Source organism: Neovison vison, chromosome 1 (genome assembly GCF_020171115.1).
Source record: "Neovison vison isolate M4711 chromosome 1, ASM_NN_V1, whole genome shotgun sequence".
Classification (NCBI taxonomy): domain Eukaryota; kingdom Metazoa; phylum Chordata; class Mammalia; order Carnivora; family Mustelidae; genus Neogale; species Neogale vison.
This window is the reverse complement of record NC_058091.1, coordinates 93295368-93313438: the sequence shown is the minus strand read 5'-3', so window position 1 is coordinate 93313438 and position 18071 is coordinate 93295368. Positions and strand designations below refer to the sequence as shown.

Genomic DNA, 18071 nt, shown 5'->3' with positions numbered 1-18071 from the left:
GCCTGATGTGGGGCTTGATCCCAGGATTCTAAGATCACAACCTGAGCTGAAAGCAGAGGCTTAACCCACTAAGCCACCCAGATCCCCTGGTCGTATGATCTTTAACACACTATGGAACACCTCAAATCTGGGAAATGAGACAATCCCTACTAGCAAAATATTTGTGAAGATTAAATAATACATAAAGGCATGGTATCCTGCTCCATATCTGGCAAGTATCTATTCCGTACCCTTCCTTTCCTTCCTTATCTCAACCCTAACCATGTAATTAGTGGCTACAACCCTCAGTGTACTAATAGGTTGTGTTCCTAATTTAATTTGTTTTTCTGATGTTTCAAGCACTGAATGTATTTCTTCATGGAAAGAATGATGCAGACAGATGGTTGTTAGATTCCTAGGTCAGTCCACAAAAGCCTTTCTCCAGGGCAGGGATCTGTCATATGACAGTGTGCAAATAGTGTCATTGAACTTACCACCACACAAGGCTGCAGTTCTCCAGAAAATGAAATTAAAAATTCAATTTGGAATGCCATGAAAACATTTTCCCTGACAGTAAAAATATAGTTGGCATTTAGTGAGCTCTTCCTAGGTGCCAGGCACTATTTTAAGTGCATTAGGTGGATTAAGTCCTTACAATGACCCTCTGATTTAGGCACAATGGTCATCTTTATTTTACAGATGGTGAAATTAAGACACAGAGCTAAGGAATTGGAGGAATAATTCAATTCTAGTCAGTCTGGCTCCAGGACCAGGGCCATGCGCCTCTGACACTGACCATTCCCCCACTTCTTACCTGCTTGGGCAGTGGGAGCAAGAGTCCCGTTAGCTTTCTCTACTTGGTGTGGCTCCCAAGACCTGGGACAGGTTCCAGCCTGCAAGAAGAGGGGAGAGGAAGAGAGGGGCTGAGAGTCCATGAAGTGAGATGGTCGAAGTTATGGCAGACAGAAAGCTCTTGTCCATGTTATGAGACATGTCAGACTCAACCAACTTCCTGCGGCCCTCTTGACTGCCTTCTAAAAAGTCTAGAAACTGATCCATTAATTTCCTTCTCTATAAATTTCCCTTCTGCCTGGCTCCCTGAATCCCTAGGAACAGGGATGGTCTCAGAGAAGCTCCCCATCTCATTTGTCCCTGCAGAAAGCTTGGATGTCTTGAGAAGTCAGAGACTTCTAAGAGATTTCACCAGTGGCAGTCAAAGGAGACCCAGGATAAAAGGATGTTCATCTTTTCCCCCTTTTTCTCTGAAGTCCTTACATTCCTAATCTGGAGTGCATAGATATGTTTGGGATGATCTGGAAATGCCATGAAATCTCACATTGTGTTTCATGCAAATGTGCCTAAATGAGTTCTGGGAGGGAAAATACTACTAGAATTCATGGTCTCCTGAGCCTAGAACACATAACAACCTCTCCTTAGGGAAACAAAAGGTGCTGTTCAGGAGTGATAAGACAGATGAGGGTGCATAAAGTCTCAAGTAAGGTTTGGTTTGGTTTTGCTTTTGCATTTCATGAAAGAGGGTTCCCCTTTCTCCACATCCTCTCCAACACATGTTGTTTCCTGTTTTGTTAATTTTGGCCATTCTAACTGGTGTAAGGTGATATCTCAATGTGGTTTTAATTTGAATCTCCCTGAGGGCTAATGATGATGAACATTTTTTCATGTGTCTGATAGCCATTTGTATGTCTTGTTTGGAGAAGTGTCTGTTCATATCTTCTGCCCATTTTTTGATGTGTTTGCCTGTTTCGTGTGTGTTGAGTTTGAGGAGTTCATTATAGATCCTGGATATCAACCTTTTGTCTGTACTGTCATTTGCAAATATCTTCTCCCATTCCGTGGGTTGCCTCTTTGTTTTTTTGACTGTTTCCTTTGCTGTGCAGAAGCATTTGATTTTGATGAAGTCCCAGAAGTTTATTTTCGCTTTTGTTTCCTTTGCCTTTGGAGACATATCTTGAAAGAAGTTGCTGTGGCTGATATCAAAGAGATTACTATGTTCTCCTCTAGGATTCTGATGGATTCCTGTCTCACGTTGAGGTCTTTTATCCATTTTGAGTTTATCTTTGTGTACGGTGTAAGAGAATAGTCGAGTTTCATTCTTCTACATATAGCTGTCCAGTTTTCCCAGCACCATTTATTTAAGAGACTGTCTTTTTTCCACTGTATATTTTTTCCTGTTTTGTCAAAAATTAATTGACCATAGAGTTGAGGGTCCATATCTGGGCTCTCTACTCTGTTCCACTGGTCTATGTGTCTGTTTTTATGCCAGTACCATGCTGTCTTGGTGATCACAGCTTTGTAATAAAGCTTGAAATCAGGTAAGGTGATGCCGCCAGCTTTATTTTTGTTTTTCAACATTTCCTTAGCGATTCGGGGTCTCTTCTGATTCCATACAAATTTTAGGATTATTTGCTCCAGCTCTTTGAAGAATGCCGGTGGAATTTTGATCGGAATGGCATTAAAAGTATAGATTGCTCTAGGCAGTATAGACATTTTAACAATGATTATTCTTCCGATCCAAGAGCATGGAATGGTCTTCCATCTATTTGTGTCTTCTTCAATTTCTTTCATGAGTGTTCATGAAAGGTACTCAAAGTTGGCTAATTACTGAAACCTCTTTACAGTAGAAAAAAGTGGCTCTTTGGAGAGGAAATTGTGAGACTGGAGGTTTTTTTGTTTTTGTTTTTGTTTTTTTTTGTTTGTGGGGTTTTTTGTTTGTTTGTTTTGTTTTGTTTTTTAACATCCTTCAAGGAGGCTGGAGCTGGGAGAGCAAGAGGCAAGAGTGACTAGGATTTTCTCACCTCTTCTCCCTTGGGTCTTGATTCCTGAATCTTGACCTTGGATACATCCTGAGGAGCTGTGTAAGGTCAGGAGGGTGATTGATGCCAGGATGGGTCAGGGAGAGTGGGAGCCCCTGGCCTGGCAAATTGGGAGAATAAACATAGATCAGACACATATGAGGCTATCTGCAAGTTTTCCTCCAGATGCTCATTTTTACTTAATGATTGGAGGAGCAGAAGTCAGTAACAAGCACCATGGCAAAGCCCATGACCCCCAGATGACATGTGATGAACACTTCCTGGTGGCTTCCTTGGCAATATTTCTCTTCCAGACTGAAAAAGGAGGCTCCTGACTATCTTCCTCTCTTTAGGCCCAGTCCAGGAGTATGAGCTGTTGCTTCAGGTGGCCTATAGAGATTCCAAGGAGAAGAGAGACCTGAAGAATTTTCTGAAGCTTCTGAAGCCTCCATCATTATGGTTACAGAAACAAGTGAAGATTATTAGAGCAAAGACCACTACATGTAAATCTGGGGACTGGGAGTGGAAGAGGGAAGGTGGGTAGTAAGGATAGGTTAGGTTATGCTATGGAGACAGTCATCCCCAGAATATCTGTGACTTGAAAGAACACATGTTTTATTTCTTCTTCACGCTCTATCTTTATTAAACTTTGGCAGTGGGGTTTTGTTGGTGTGGTCACTTGGGAATCCAGGCTAATGAATCACACGCTATCTCAAATATACCCAGTTGGAGTCAAGAAAGAATAGAACACTCACGGGTTTCACACTAGCAGTTGAATTCTCTAACTCAGAATTGACATACATTAATTCTGCTCACAACTTATTGACCCATGTTGGTTTCATGGCCCCATTCAACATCAGGGGGCCAGGATATGTAATCCTACTATGTGCCCAGAAAAGAGCAAGAAGTAATTGACAAACAGCACTAATAATTAGAACACTCGGTTTCAGAGACGTTGAAAGATTGTCTAAAGCAGTAGTTCTCAATGTGTGGTGCCCTGATTAACAGCAGTAGTATCAGGGACCTTAATGGAAATGCAAATCGTTAGCCCCATCCCAGACTTACTGAATTAGAAATTTTGGGATGAAACCCTCCAGGTGATTCCCACACATGACAAAGCTTGAGAATCATTCACTATATATCATAATGCATATTTTTGCAAAGATGTCTGATGGCTTTGTCCCAATTTTTTTTTTTTTTGTCCATTATAAAGGAAAGCCTTTTGATGGGTGTTTTAGGTCATTCAGTGGGAATGAGCATACAGATTTGACTGATGGAATTTTTCATCATCTCCTCAGTTTTGCCATCTTGCTTATGGGATCTACCTCAGAATGGTGGTAGGTGGGTAGGAGGAGCCTCCAATAAAATAGTGGAAAAATAATTTCTAGATCTCTCTTAAATAACTTTCAGGTTAGCACACCCTCTTCTGCTTCTCTTTCCCATTCCAAGGACTATCTACTGGTCATCCATCCTTCTTTTGGACGCTAGATCCAGCCACTTGATTTTACATTTGGTATCAGGCTCAGAATCTATTAGGTTGGACATATCCTTACCTTAAATATACTGCCACCATAGTTTTATCTTTCTAGCTCTTGGTGAGGCACACTTGGTTCAGATTCTAAGTCAAAGCCAAGGATGAGAACTCAGCGTGGGTCAGTTTATAAACAAGATCCGGTAAGACCAAGCTCCGTTTTTTTGGTGCAGACTGTGGCAACCAGAATGGGGTTTTGCAGTGTGCCTGTGAGGATGGCTACACCTGGTTTCCTCCCTCATGCCTTGATCCCCAGAAATGCTACCTTCACACAGCTGGAGGGCTCCAGAGCTGTCACTGTCATCTCAACAACCTCACCCACAGCATCAATTTTTGTGAAAGAACAAGTAAGGTTGGAAGGGTGCCAGGAGGAGAGCTCTGGTGTGGGGGAAGGAGGGGGGGTTCTCAGGCTCAACATGCCACAGGAAGGGAACTCTAGCTTCTCACCCACGTGTTAACTCTTTGTCTCCCTGAGCAGAGCTAGTGTTTGCAGGGTCATCAAAGGGCAATAACAATATACCTCACTAGGCTTAGCTGGACACAGCAAGAAGTTCACAAGTACAGAAAATTCAGAAATGTGAATTGACGTTGGGCATCAGTTCAACCTTCATCCAGCTCAGCTCTGCAATTCTATGATTTTATTGAGATGGAGGGGGATTCACAGAAATCTCAAGTAGGAGAAATGCTTGAATAAATACAATTTTTTCGCTGCCTTCTTTCCATTGCTTTTGCCAATATCGATTTCTAGAAAAGGGAAGTCTAGAGGTGTGAAAGCAGAGAGGAGCACATAATTATTATACTGAAATATATGTTCTAGATGGACAACAAGTGTGTACTGAATGCATTACCCAAACAAAACAGAAGGTAAAGGTCTAGCTTAGGAAACCAGTGGAAGCTGAGAGAGCTAAGTCTCCTTCAGTTTATGTTCAGTGGATGAAAAAATGAGACAAATGACATGGGCTCCAAGGATTGAAGGACATTAGGAAGTTTCCTCGAGGACTACATCAGTTCTCTTGAAACTCTGAATTTTGGTAGAGCTGTGCAAAGAGAGGGAGAATGTGAAATAACTCAGCTTTCCTGGGCATTCCTGGTTCCCCTTCCCAGGACTATGCCAATTCATGAAGGCCACACATATTTATTAGATGCCATCTTTACACCCAGATCTGAGGCAAATTATGGGAGGACACAATGAAGCATTTCTCTCTCTCTTTCTCTGAATTAGCAGCCCAGTTGGGGAGGATAGGCTATAATACAAAAAAGAAGACAGTGTAATTTCTTCAATAAATTTGAATGAAAGCCTACCTTTTGGAAGGAGGTCTGTGTCTGATGCACCTTGAAGAGATAAAAATATGGATCAGACAAGGATTACACTCACAAGTGTCTCCCCAAAGTGGAGTGGGTTCTTATAAACAAGAGAAATGCTCATAAACAGGTATGTTGGTACAAGGGGTTGTAAAGAGGATATGAAAAGAGTACTGTAGGAATTTAGAGGTGGGAAGGAATCTTTGCATTTGGGGAACAGGAGAAGTCTTGCAGAGGAGGTCCATTTGCCTAGATCCTGAATGCAGGATAAACAGGGTTTGTCTATATGAAAATGAGCTACAATCGGTCCGAGCACAGAAAAACACCAGCAATGGGAAAGCAAGGGGTATATTGGAGTTAGCAAGTAGTGTTTACTGCTTTTTTTTTTTATTTTCAAATTTTTCATAGGGACAGTGTGTGAGTTCAATGCCTAGATGGGTGTACATTTCAGTGTTAAGTAACTGCCTTTCTTAACCACATGTGGTTAACCACACATTTACCTACTTAAAAGGTTGCCTTGATCACCAGCACCTTCTCATTATATTCCAAATCCACAATTTAAAAGTCTAGTTTTGTGTACACTTCCTATACTATTTTAGGTGAACATTCATTACAAGAAGAAATTGAAATACTGCTGTTGAATAGATGGGCTTCAAATGTACTGCTGTAATTTTATGCTGTAATAAATTCAAGTGACTAATTTTTATATCTGTAAACCTTTTTTATTTCCCATAGAGGTTTGGGGCACTTTCAGAATTAATGAAAGATTTGCCAAAGACCTTTTGAATTCATCTTCTCCTTCATACTCCAAATATGCCACTGGAATTGAAATTCAAGTAAGCACTTTCTACTTTCTACATAGGAAATTGTTGGCTAAACATGAGTTCAGATGTTTTCAATTCAGCATGTTTATTTAATACATATTCTTAATTATTCACGTTCAATGAGTTATTACAGAGCAGTTAATCACATTGCCCACAACTTACGTATGTTGAACATTTTCTTTCTGGGAGAGTTTCAGCCGTTGACTTCTTTCCATTTCTCTTGTGTTCACTTTTGCTCATTTATATGAGTCATATTCTAGCAAGACTTCTTGGTTATTTTCTGTTTTTTATTTGTCAAAAGGAAATTTTTCATGCTCTAGGCTCAATTGTCAGCATTTTGGATTTGTTCCATAAAGCAGCCTCGCTTGTTAGGGGCTAAACAGAGTTACTGAACAAAATTCTGGACTATGTAATGAAGTCACAGAAAAACTAAATCACTGTCTTTCTGTCTATAATGCTGATTCAGGTGTCATTTTCACTGAAGATATACACAAATACTTTCTAGATATTCAGTTTAAATTCATATGGAAATGTAGGTCTTATGTTTTTGAAGGAGAAAACAGATTTTGGAAAAATTTATATTATCTGGCACCCAATCCCTTATTCTAAGCAACTGGTTCTTCAATTCTAAGCAATTGGTTAGCATCTTTATTAGTCAACTCAAAAATAAATGACGTGTGTGTGTATGTATACAATTGTCAACTGTCTTTTTTTTTTTTTTTTTTTTTTTTGTCAGAGAGAGAGGGAGAGAGAGCGAGCACAGGCAGACAGAGAGGCAGGCAGAGGCAGAGGGAGAAGCAGGCTCCCTGCTGAGCAAGGAGCCCGATGTGGGACTCGATTCCAGGACGCTGAGATCATGACCTGAGCCGAAGGCAGCTGCTTAACCAACTGAGCCACCCAGGCGTCCCTCAACTGTCATTTGAACTGTATTTGTATAATATACCCTTACCTCCTGTGGTATCTCTTTCCTTTCTTCAGTAGTTCTGTTGGTTTATTTATTGTCTGCATCAATTTTTTTGCTAAAATATCTTCCTTGTATGGGGACAAAAATCAACATATTGCCTCTTTTTCTCTTTATAAGCTTAAAGAAACATTCAAAAGAATTCAAGATTTTGAGTCAGTTCGTGTCACCCAATTTCGGTAAGTAACACAATGGCCTTAAAAGGACATCCCCAGAGGGGTGCCTGAGTGGCTTAGTCAGTTGAACACCTGCTTCTTGATTTCAGCTCAGGTCATGATCTCAGGGTCCTGAAATGGAGCTGTGTTGGGCTCTGAGCTCAGCAGGAAGTCTGCTTGAGATTCTCTCTCCCTCTCCTTCTGCCCTTCTCCTTGTGCACTCTCTCTCTCTTTCAAATAAACAAATAAATCTTTAAAAAAGAGAAGGGCATCTCCAGAATTGTGCAGCCATCCTACAGAATGCCAGTGCTATTCCCAAATGACCTTGACAAACAAAAAAAAAAAAAACAGGGAAGAACAGGTCTTTCTAGTAGGATTCTTACTAAAATTGGACAAAGTCTGACTTCTTTGAGAAGTCAGAAGAGGAAACTTAAATACTGAATGCCATTCTCCAAAGTATAGATCAGAGACTGGAACTGCAACCCCATAGTTGCAGAACTTGGGATGAAGCAGATCATGGTATGCATATATGGGAATGGATGAGGGCTGGAGGTAAGGGCTGTGGGTGCAGAGGGGTGGTTCTTCTCTGTCCACAAGCACAGAGGGGTATGATACAAAGATACAAAGTTGTATAATTGGGAGCCAAGAGGGAAGCCTGGGGTAAACTATCATATTCTTGTATAGATACCATGTATGCACCATAGCTCAAAACCCAGTAGGCATTGTCTACAGCAAATAAAGAGATATTTAGTAAATTATCCTTTTGTTTATGCTTTCATTCCAAAAGTTATTTGGTTAGTTAGCCATGTGTGCATTGAGTACTATGAATAGTCTGCTTGATAGAGGAAGTGGCTTAGAGGTCAGAGAACTTGACTTCTTGTGTATATATATTTTTTCACAGTTAACTTATGGAACAGCTATAGGAAATTTTCAGCAGCATTGCTATAAATATACTGTCCTGGATATTATCCTTCCGGTTATCTCATGTTCTTATATAAAGGCCCATGTGTATAATTTTCTTTACATTTCAATGCTAGGAAAGACACTGCTGCTTTTTTCTTATACCAAGTTCTATTTAATGAATTATATTTTCCTTTCTGACCTTGCAGTCACTGAATGCATAGACACACTTGAAACTCAGAGTAATTTTTTATTCAATATTCATATTTTTCTTTACATTGGCCCTGGCTTCCTACTTATATTTCTAACACATATTTCATTTCCTATATCTTATGAGCTGACTCCAATATTTGTAAATAAAATTATAAAGTAGGCATAAATCTATGAAATGCAATTATTTAGGTTTTACTCTTTATGTTTATGATTTAAAGTAAATCTTAATCTCTTAGTGTCTCAATTTGCTTCTCTGACCCAAATATCCAACTGCCTATTAACATCTCCACCGGATTATCTGGTAGGCATGTCAAACATAATGTGTCCAAAACAGAGGTCATCCCACTTTTCTCCTCAAACCTTTTTTTCCCCCTCAAAACCATCAAGCTTCTTCTCCCACTGCTTCATCCATCCCAGTTACAGCGACACCCAGTGTCACCCAGAGTGAGTGTTGCACACACTCAGACCTGGAGTCATCCTCTGTCATCATTTTTTTTTTTTTTAAAGATTTTATTTATTTGTTTGTCAGAGAGAGAGGGGGAGAGAGTGAGCACAGGAAGCCTCTGTCATCATTTTTTATTGAGGTATAACTGACATACGGCATACGGCAATAGCTCACGCCTTATGCATACAGTTTCATAAGCTTTGACAAATGTTTGTACTAGCCGCCTTTTAAGGATACAGAACATTTTCATCACCTCAAAAGTTCCCTTGTGTTCCTCTCCAGCCAATTCTATGCCCACCCCTGCCTCCCACCAGAAATCACCACTGCTTTTATTCGTATCATCGTAGGTCAGTTTTGTCTATCTAGAACTTCACATAAATGGAATCACCCAGTGTGTAGTTTTTGTGTATGTCTGGCTTCTTTCCCTCAGCATGTCTCTGAGCGTCATCCTTGTTTTTCGGAGTGTCAGGGGTTCTTTCCTTTTGATATGGTTGTTTTTTAAGATTTATTTATTTTAGAGAGGGAGAAGGAGAGAGAGAGAGGGAGGGAGAGGGAGAGAGAGCAAGGGGCAGGGGGAGAAGGGTGCGGGGAGAAGGAGAGAGAGTCTGAAGCAGACTGCACAGTGAATGGGGAGCCGATCTTGGAACTCAATCTCATAATCCTGAGATCACGACCTGAGCTAAAACCAAGAGTCAACACTCAACCACCTGAACCACCCAGGTGCCCCTGGGGAGGGGGACAGGTGCTCCTTCCTTTTTATTGCCCAGTGCTATTCCTTTGTATGAATACACTGCAATTTGTTTTTCTATCCCTTACAGTCTTTTCTTGACTGGTTCCTTTCTCCATTCCCAGCATCCTTCACAATTCCTGTGGCTCAGTCTTCAAGTACAACTTGACCACTTCTCCCCACGGGTACTGCCCCCAAATTCAAGCCACCATCACTTCTTTCCTGGTGGGTCCTCCTATTTCCCTGCTTGCCCCCTTCAGCCCATTCTATGCAGCAGCCAGAGTGACGCTCTTAAGCAGTAAACATGAGCATGCCTCTGACTTTTACTAAAGAAAAAAACCTTTTAATAAAAATAAAATTCAAACTCTAAGGCCTTATCTGATCCACCTCCTGGCCACTTACCTAATATCATACCCTACCATTTCTCTCCTGCTCACTGAAACTTAGTTATGCTAAAATGAATTAATCAATTTTTGTCTTCTAACTAAAACTGATTTTATTGAATTCAATTTATTCTCCCTAGGAAAATTCAAACCCACACCGAAGCCTTTCTGCATTGAGAAACTCTGGTTCTTGACCTGGCAGCAGGTCTTCAAATTTGTTTAACTCATAGGCATTTTCCTGCCTCAGGACCTTCACACATGCTGGCAAACTACATTGATGTTCTTTGTAACTGTAGCCTTTTCTTTGCATTGTTTAGGCCTCAGCTTTCACCCTCTGACCAGCTTTATTTAAAGCGGACCTCATCCGGACACCTGGGTTTCTCAGTTGGTTACGCATCAGACTCTATTGGCTCAGGACATGAGCTCATGCATCTTGAGATGAAGTCCTGCCTCAGTTTTCACACTCATCTGGGAGTCTGCCAGAGATTCTCTCCCACTGCCCCCCTCCTACTCATGCATGTGCATGCTTTCCCTTTCTCTCTTTCTCAAATAAATAAATCTTTTTAAAAAGTGGGCCCCATCTCCACCTGCTAGTCTATTCTTATCACCACATCTGTCTCTCGTAATACTGAACTAAACACATAGATATATTTTTTTATATACAATTATGTAATTACTTACATATGATAATTACTGGTTTCTTGTTTGCCTTGTCTTCTGTGCTAGAATGTAAGCTCTATGAAGGCAAGGACAATACCAGTTTGATGTCCTCCCATGGCCCCAGTGACATGCATACACACGGCAGGCCCCGAGTGACCGACTGAATGAATCTCTTTTTTTTTTTCACACAGTCATTCCAATGATGGAAGCATCATTGCCGGGTTTGAAGTTGTGGGTTCCAGCAGCACATCTGAGCTGCTCTCAGCCATTGAACAAGTGGCCGAGAAGGTGAAGGCAGGACTTCACAAGCTGTTCCTGCTTGAAGATGGCTCTTTCAGAGTATTTGGAAAAGGTAATTCTGAATCCCCATCCCCCGCTTAGGTTACGGGAGTCCTCTACTTAGTAGCTCATTTGTGTGTCTTCAGGAAGTAGACTGGAAATCTTTGTGATACAGAATTGTTCTAAGACTGACTTTTGGGAGACACAGGCAGCGATTTTCTCCCCCCACCATGATGAAACTCCATTTCAGTCTCTGATTTCAGATCCTTGCTGACCAGCGATGTGGTCCCCAGCTCCCAGGGTAACACTGTGGAGCACTGAGCTCTATGCAGGCCCTGATGGAACTCACTCAGCAATAGTCTACTGCAACACATGCTCCAAGAGCCCTGGGGCTGGCATATTCCTAAATCATAATCCAAGGAACCAAAGAAAGAATGCATTTGTCTAGATCTTTAATACACACACACACACACACACACACACTCTCCACAGACACACACAGACACATGACAATCTACTACTTTTCTTCAGATTTTTCCCTTTCTTTTTTACATTCAATCTTAAGCCTCGTGCACCTGGATATGAGCCACTTTCAATAACATTTATTCAACAGTATTTACGAACTGTCTAGGCACTTAGGATGCAGTACTGGGAAAAACAAGCATACCTCAAAATCTTGGAGGATCTTCCCTGCACAGTTTCCTTCTCCTGGTCCCGATTACAGTCAGAATATACTACCGAGGGCCAGCTGTGAGCGTAACTAGTGGCTGGTCACAACATGAAAAGCTTTAACAAAGGGCAAAAAGTTGTCCCTCTAAAATGGCAGCTGTCCAATTTGTAACCATATCGTTACTGCTATGTTCCATAGCTTCTTGCAGATTTTCTGACATTTCCTTACAGAATGAAGCTCTTTCCCAAGAGTGATCATACCCTGTCTTTTTTTCACCTGGGGCTTATTTGTTTATGGCTCACTAAAAGCAAGACTGTTGGCACAGTTCAGACAACTGGAGGGCAGGGGGCCGGCCTTGGGGAGGGCATCAGAAAGGAGAAAGGCTGTTGAGAGGGATGAAGCTGAGCATCAAGGACCAATTTCTACTCCTGAATTTTGTATGGGTTTTGTCTCTGGAAACATGAATTCTACAGCACTGCCATGTGCTTTGTACAAAGTGCCAGGATATTGACACATTTTTCCTTTTTGTTTCCATTTTTCCTCCCAGCCCAGTGTAACAGCATTGTCTTTGGATTTGGGTCCATGAATGACGAGTATATTCTTCCCTGTAGCAGTGGCTACACTGGGAACATTACAGCCAGGTGCCAGCCTTCTGGGTGGCGGATCCTCAGGGAGACGTGTGTGCATTCTCAGCTGGAGGAACTGAAGAAGGTAAAGCATCTGTGTCTTGTGTTCTTAGTTTCACCATGGGCATCTCCCAGTGAGCATGGCTAGGTGGAGAATAATATATCAATTTGTCTCATTGGTCAGTGCACAGAAGTCAAGGCTATTATCAGACCTGATAATCATAGGCACTGTTGGAATGAGTAGCAGGGTCTAGGTAGAAGCCAAGAGAGACAGAAAAAGTCAGAGTTGATGGTTCCATTTGGGAGGGAGCTATAGAGGAATGAATCAGTGCCGAAGATGTCTATGATAGATGGTAAGATAGCAATTAAGCTGGTCTTAGAAGTCCAGAAAGCCTGGAAAACAAAGATCCAAGTAGAGATGTGAGTCAGCTCAGTACGAGTGAGGATGTACATATGTCAGAAATCTGGGCCGGGAGTGGCTCAGACAGAGGTGCACCAAATACAATGACAGAACTACAATGGATTTTAAGGGTCATCTGGCTTATCAACCTGTTTTTATAGATCAGGAAATGAAAGACTAAGAGGCTGATGGTCCCTCTGGTAGCAGTAGTGTTGAACTAGAAACATGGTTACTTGATTTCCAGTCCAGAACTGACTTCCACATGACATTTTTCTTAGGAAGGTTCAAGTTCTTAAGGCAAGGCAGATATAAGGAAGGAAGGAAATGGTGAGGAATTTGAACTCAAGTCATGGAAAAGAGGGACTCTTGAGACTGTTTTGCAAATAAATGTCCATATTGAGCAGAACTTCTCTCCCAGCCAGGGACCCCACTATTGCAGATGAAACTCAGAATGGTATTTCGCAAGGGACTATAGAATGTTTACTGCTTTGTTGTGAGGTTTTTCCTCCATAAACTGGGTGGGGGAGATTGGACCAGATGGCTTCTGGAGTCTACCCTTGTTCTTGCTTTCTTTGCGACAGTTCTGGACATGGACCATAGCTGGGACTTGTCCAACCCAGGGTGTGAAGGCAGGCACGTCCTAGCTCAAAGTAGAGAACACAACTGTGAACTGAGAAGAGCAAAAAGAAATACAGATGAGGGTTGCCTGTTTGGCTCAGTTGGTTAAGTGTTCAACTCTTGATTTTGGTTCAGGCCATGATCTCAGGGGTGTGAGTCTGAGCTCCTGTCAGGCTATTCACTGAGCCTGGACCCTGCTTTAGACCCTCTCTCTCCCTCTCTCTCTGCCCCTCCCTGTCCCACTCATGCTCACACTCTCGCTCTCAAAAACAAACAAACAAACAAACAAACAACCCCCCCCCAAACAAAAAACAAAAAACCAGATGGGATCTGGTTCCTGGGTTGACTTGTTTTGAATGGAAAAGACTGTCCCTTTTTTGGCGGCCTTCCAAGATAACTCAGTGTAGTGGAAACAGAGCGGAGCCTCAGAGAAGAAGAAAAACCCCAAGCCAATGACAAAGTGTAGTTAGATTTCCATGCATGTCCCTCTATTTTCTCATCCTACAAGGATTTCTCAGCATAGCATAGTTGATAAAACAGAATTTAGTACCAGGAGACACTAACTTTCCACTTCCTAGCTGGGTACTGTTTGGAAATTCACTGAATTTCACTGAATATATATTTCTGTATAATTAGGATAATAATTTATATGAAAAACAAACATTCCATTGTTCTGTAGAACTTAACCATTTTTATTCCTAGAATTTCAGTGTGATCATAGGCAATGCTACCGAGACAGCCGTGTCATCCTTGGTACGAAATCTTTCTGTTGTGATTCAGCAAAACCCATCAACCACAGCTGGCAATCTGGCTTCAGTGGTGTCAATTCTGGACAATGTCTTGTCTCTGTCACTGGCGAGCCATTTCAAAGTGTCCAGTTCAACAATGGAGGTATGTTCTGTCTGCCTGTGTTTATAGGACTTGCTTTAGAGGCTCAGTCTTTCAGGAGGAATGACAAAAACCCGAGCTGAAATCTCACTAATGGAAAAGAGGCAAGGGGTCATAGGTCAGTTGTTGTATGAGACTTATTGTGTCCTCCACAGTGTTCCAAAAATTCTTGGGATCAGTTATGTGAGTTCAAAGCAAGAGGGGGCTACCTCTAGGCAGGCTTAGAGGAAGGAGTGAGAATCTGCACCATATGCACTGTGTGACACCATATGACACCATATGACAACATATGACACGTGTTCACTGTTTAATGTCTTTGCAGTTGTCTTTCTTGTGGCTAAGAGCTCTGACTTCAGTAGTTTATATTTTAAGAACACCCTCTTTTTGACTGGGGTATTCATGATTTAGTCTGGTATTTAAAAATTAGCTTAAATTTTATGCAAATAAAACTTGCTTACTAAGAAATGCAAATAGACAAAAAAAAAAAAAAGAATATGTAATCTGGTCACCCTAGAATAGCCACTGCTTGCATTTTAGGTATCACCTCCAGTGCCTAGAAAATGAAAGTAGTACTCAATAAATATTGTTAAATGAATGTCCTTCCAAACATTTTGGATGTGTGCATTTTATATGTTAAAGTATATTATATTTTTGAAAAATTATATTATAGAATTGTACGGTTACATATCACACGAGTATACTTTAGCTATATAAGGTGACATTATGTCAGAGATGACATTAAATATAAATAAGTTAAAACTCTGTGAACCAAAGAGAAGATGATCAAGTTTTTTTTTTTTTTAAAGATTTTATTTATTTAGTTGACAGAGAGAGATCACAAGTAGGCAGAGAGAGAGAGAGAGAGAGAGGGAAGCAGGCTCCCTGCTAAGCAGAGAGCCCGATGCGGGACTTGATCCCAGGACCCTGAACTGAGATCATGACCTGAGCCGAAGGCAGCGGCTTAACCCACTGAGCCGCCCAGGCACCCCTGATCAAGTTTTTTTTTAAGCCTGACTTTGTGTTGTTTACAAGAGACCAACTAAAACAAAATAACACAGAAAGTCTAAAAATAAAATGAAGGGCACAAACAGAGCAGGCAAACAAACCAAAAGAAGACAGAGGTTAGAGGGCAGTAAAAGAAGCATGCTATGGGACTCGGGGCCAAAAGCTGCAGAGGGCTCTTTTAGGGTAAGACTCTGTCAGAGTGATGATGACTCTGAGGAAGAATGCCTGGGAACCAGAGCCATAAGCCAGAGACAGGGTCCTGCTGGGGAAAGTGGCAGCTTTCAAGGTCTTGTTTGGAAAAGGAATCTCTTCAGCTGAGACTGACCCTTAAAACCCACAACAGTTCAATGCTTCTCAGTCACTTGTCCAGTGTTTGAGGATTTTTGCTTTATATTCTCTTTTGCTTTATATTCTCTCCTATTATTCATAAATTCAACTTGGATGTCCATGACATGAATTTAGAACTTCTGATGTTAGCAAAACAAACATAATGTTGGAAAGGAGTTCAATTTAATGTCTCACTCTCTGAGCCTCAGCTGGACCAGTAAGGCTGCCATGTTTGTCATCACTGTGGAAGGAAGTGGATCTGATAGAGCACACACCACAGGATTCTTTCTCAGCCTTGCCAGAACCCCAGTGTGCATACAAATGTCCTGGGGAAATCACTCTGGAACTTACATGATTCTGCTGACCCAAGTTTCTTAACCCAAAACTTTGACTGCACAGTGACTAAACTGATTTTCACTGATACATTTGCTATGGTCTTCAACTGGGCCAACTCTCTGGGCAATTGTGCTATCCTTAATACTAATGACTATCCCCTCCTAGTCCTCTGAGCTGCTTATTCAAAACACAAACTGACTTTCATTCTTGTATTTCAGGATGTCATCAGTATAGCTGACCACATCCTGAATTCATCATCAGTAACCAACTGGACGGTGTTACTACAGGAAGAACAGCATGCCAGCTCGCAGTTACTGAAGACACTGGAAAACATCAGTAGCCTTGTACCTCCAACAGCTCTGCCTCTGAATTTTTCTCGGGAATTTATTAACTGGAAAGGGAGTCCAGTGTCCAAAAGCCAACGCAAGATGGGTTACAACTATCAGACTGAAATGTTCCCTCCAAATGCCTCCATTCCCATAAGAGGCCGTGTGTTAATTGAGTCAGACCAATTCCAGCGATCCCTTCCAGAAACCATCATCAGCATGGCCTCGTTGACCCTGGGGACTATCCTATCTGTTACCAAAAATGGAAATGCTCAGGTCAATGGCCCCGTGATATCCACGATTATTCAAAACTATTCCATAAATGAGGTTTTCCTGATATTTTCCAAGATAGAGTCGAATCTGAGCCAGCCTCATTGTGTGTTTTGGGATTTCAGTCTTTTGCAATGGAACAATGCGGGCTGCCACCTGGTGAATGAAACTCCAGACATGGTGATGTGCCGATGTACTCATCTGACCTCCTTCTCGGTACTGATGTCCCCCTTTGTCCCCCCTGCCATCATCCCCGTGGTGAAATGGATAACCTTTGTGGGACTGGGCATCTCCATCGGAAGTCTCACCTTATGCCTGATCATTGAAGCTCTGTTTTGGAAGCAGGTCAAGAAAAACCAGACCTCCTACACACGTCATGTTTGCATGGTGAACATAGCCCTGTGCCTCCTGATTGCTGATGTTTGGTTCCTTGTCGCTGCCACTGGAGACTCCCCCGTAAACCTTTCCAGAGTCTGTATAGCTGCTGTGTTCTTCATACACTTTTTCTACCTCTCCTTGTTCTTTTGGATGCTCACACTTGGCATCCTGCTGGCCTATCGGATCCTCCTCGTGTTCCATCACATGGCCATGCCTTCGATGATATCCATTGGCTTCTGCCTGGGCTACGGGTGCCCTCTCATCATATGTGCCATCACGATTGCTGTCACGCAGCCAAGCAATGGCTACACAAGGAAAGACGTGTGTTGGCTTAACTGGTCTGATAGGAGCAAACCCCTCTTAGCCTTTGCTGTTCCTGCACTGACTATTGTGGCTGTGAACTTGGTGGTGGTGCTATTGGTTCTCAGGAAGCTCTGGAGGCCCACTGTTGGAGAAAGACCCAGTCAGGAGAACAAGGCCACTATTGTCCGCATGGGGAAGAGCCTTCTCATCCTGACCCCTCTGCTGGGACTCACCTGGGGCTTTGGCATAGGAACAATAGTAGACAACCAGAATCTGGCTTGGCATGTTGTTTTTGCATTACTCAATGCATTCCAGGTGAGAACAATAAGAATAACTTCTTCTTTTTCTTCTTCTTCTTTTTTATTTTAAGAATAACTTCTTACATCATCAGGTGACTGGGGGTAATTATAGAGAACTGAGGTTGGTAACACCACTCTGGATGCTAACTCATCTCCCACTGCCTGCAGCAGGTCTGTGAGCAACACTGCCAGGCAGCAGTGAATCCAAAAGAAATAAACAAATAACAGAATCTGTATTTTCCAGCAGATATTACTGAAGCAGAGTATTAGACTTGTTTAGGAATCCATCCCAGGATTTTAGATGTTTGAGTTTATAAACCTAATGTTAACCCCTTTTGCTGCCAGCTCAGCCCTCTTTCTCCTAGGGAGACCTCTGCAAAAGCACACAGGGAAAGGGAAAGGACTCAAAACCACTTGTTGACTCTGAATGGTTCACAGGATGTCTCCAGAGCA

General features: G+C 41.9%; 1 protein-coding gene across 1 annotated transcript in view; it reads left to right on the top strand.

The window, feature by feature from the left end:
* The window catches only part of ADGRF1 (adhesion G protein-coupled receptor F1), a 46729-nt gene that overhangs the window by 21014 nt on the left and 7644 nt on the right, over nt 1-18071 (top strand). The window contains exons 4-11 of the mRNA XM_044252399.1: nt 3146-3295; nt 4497-4670; nt 6361-6461; nt 7531-7589; nt 11085-11245; nt 12390-12553; nt 14189-14377; nt 16261-17634. Coding sequence (XP_044108334.1) covers nt 3146-3295; nt 4497-4670; nt 6361-6461; nt 7531-7589; nt 11085-11245; nt 12390-12553; nt 14189-14377; nt 16261-17634 — 2372 coding nt within the window. The remainder of the gene's footprint in view (nt 1-3145; nt 3296-4496; nt 4671-6360; nt 6462-7530; nt 7590-11084; nt 11246-12389; nt 12554-14188; nt 14378-16260; nt 17635-18071) is intronic.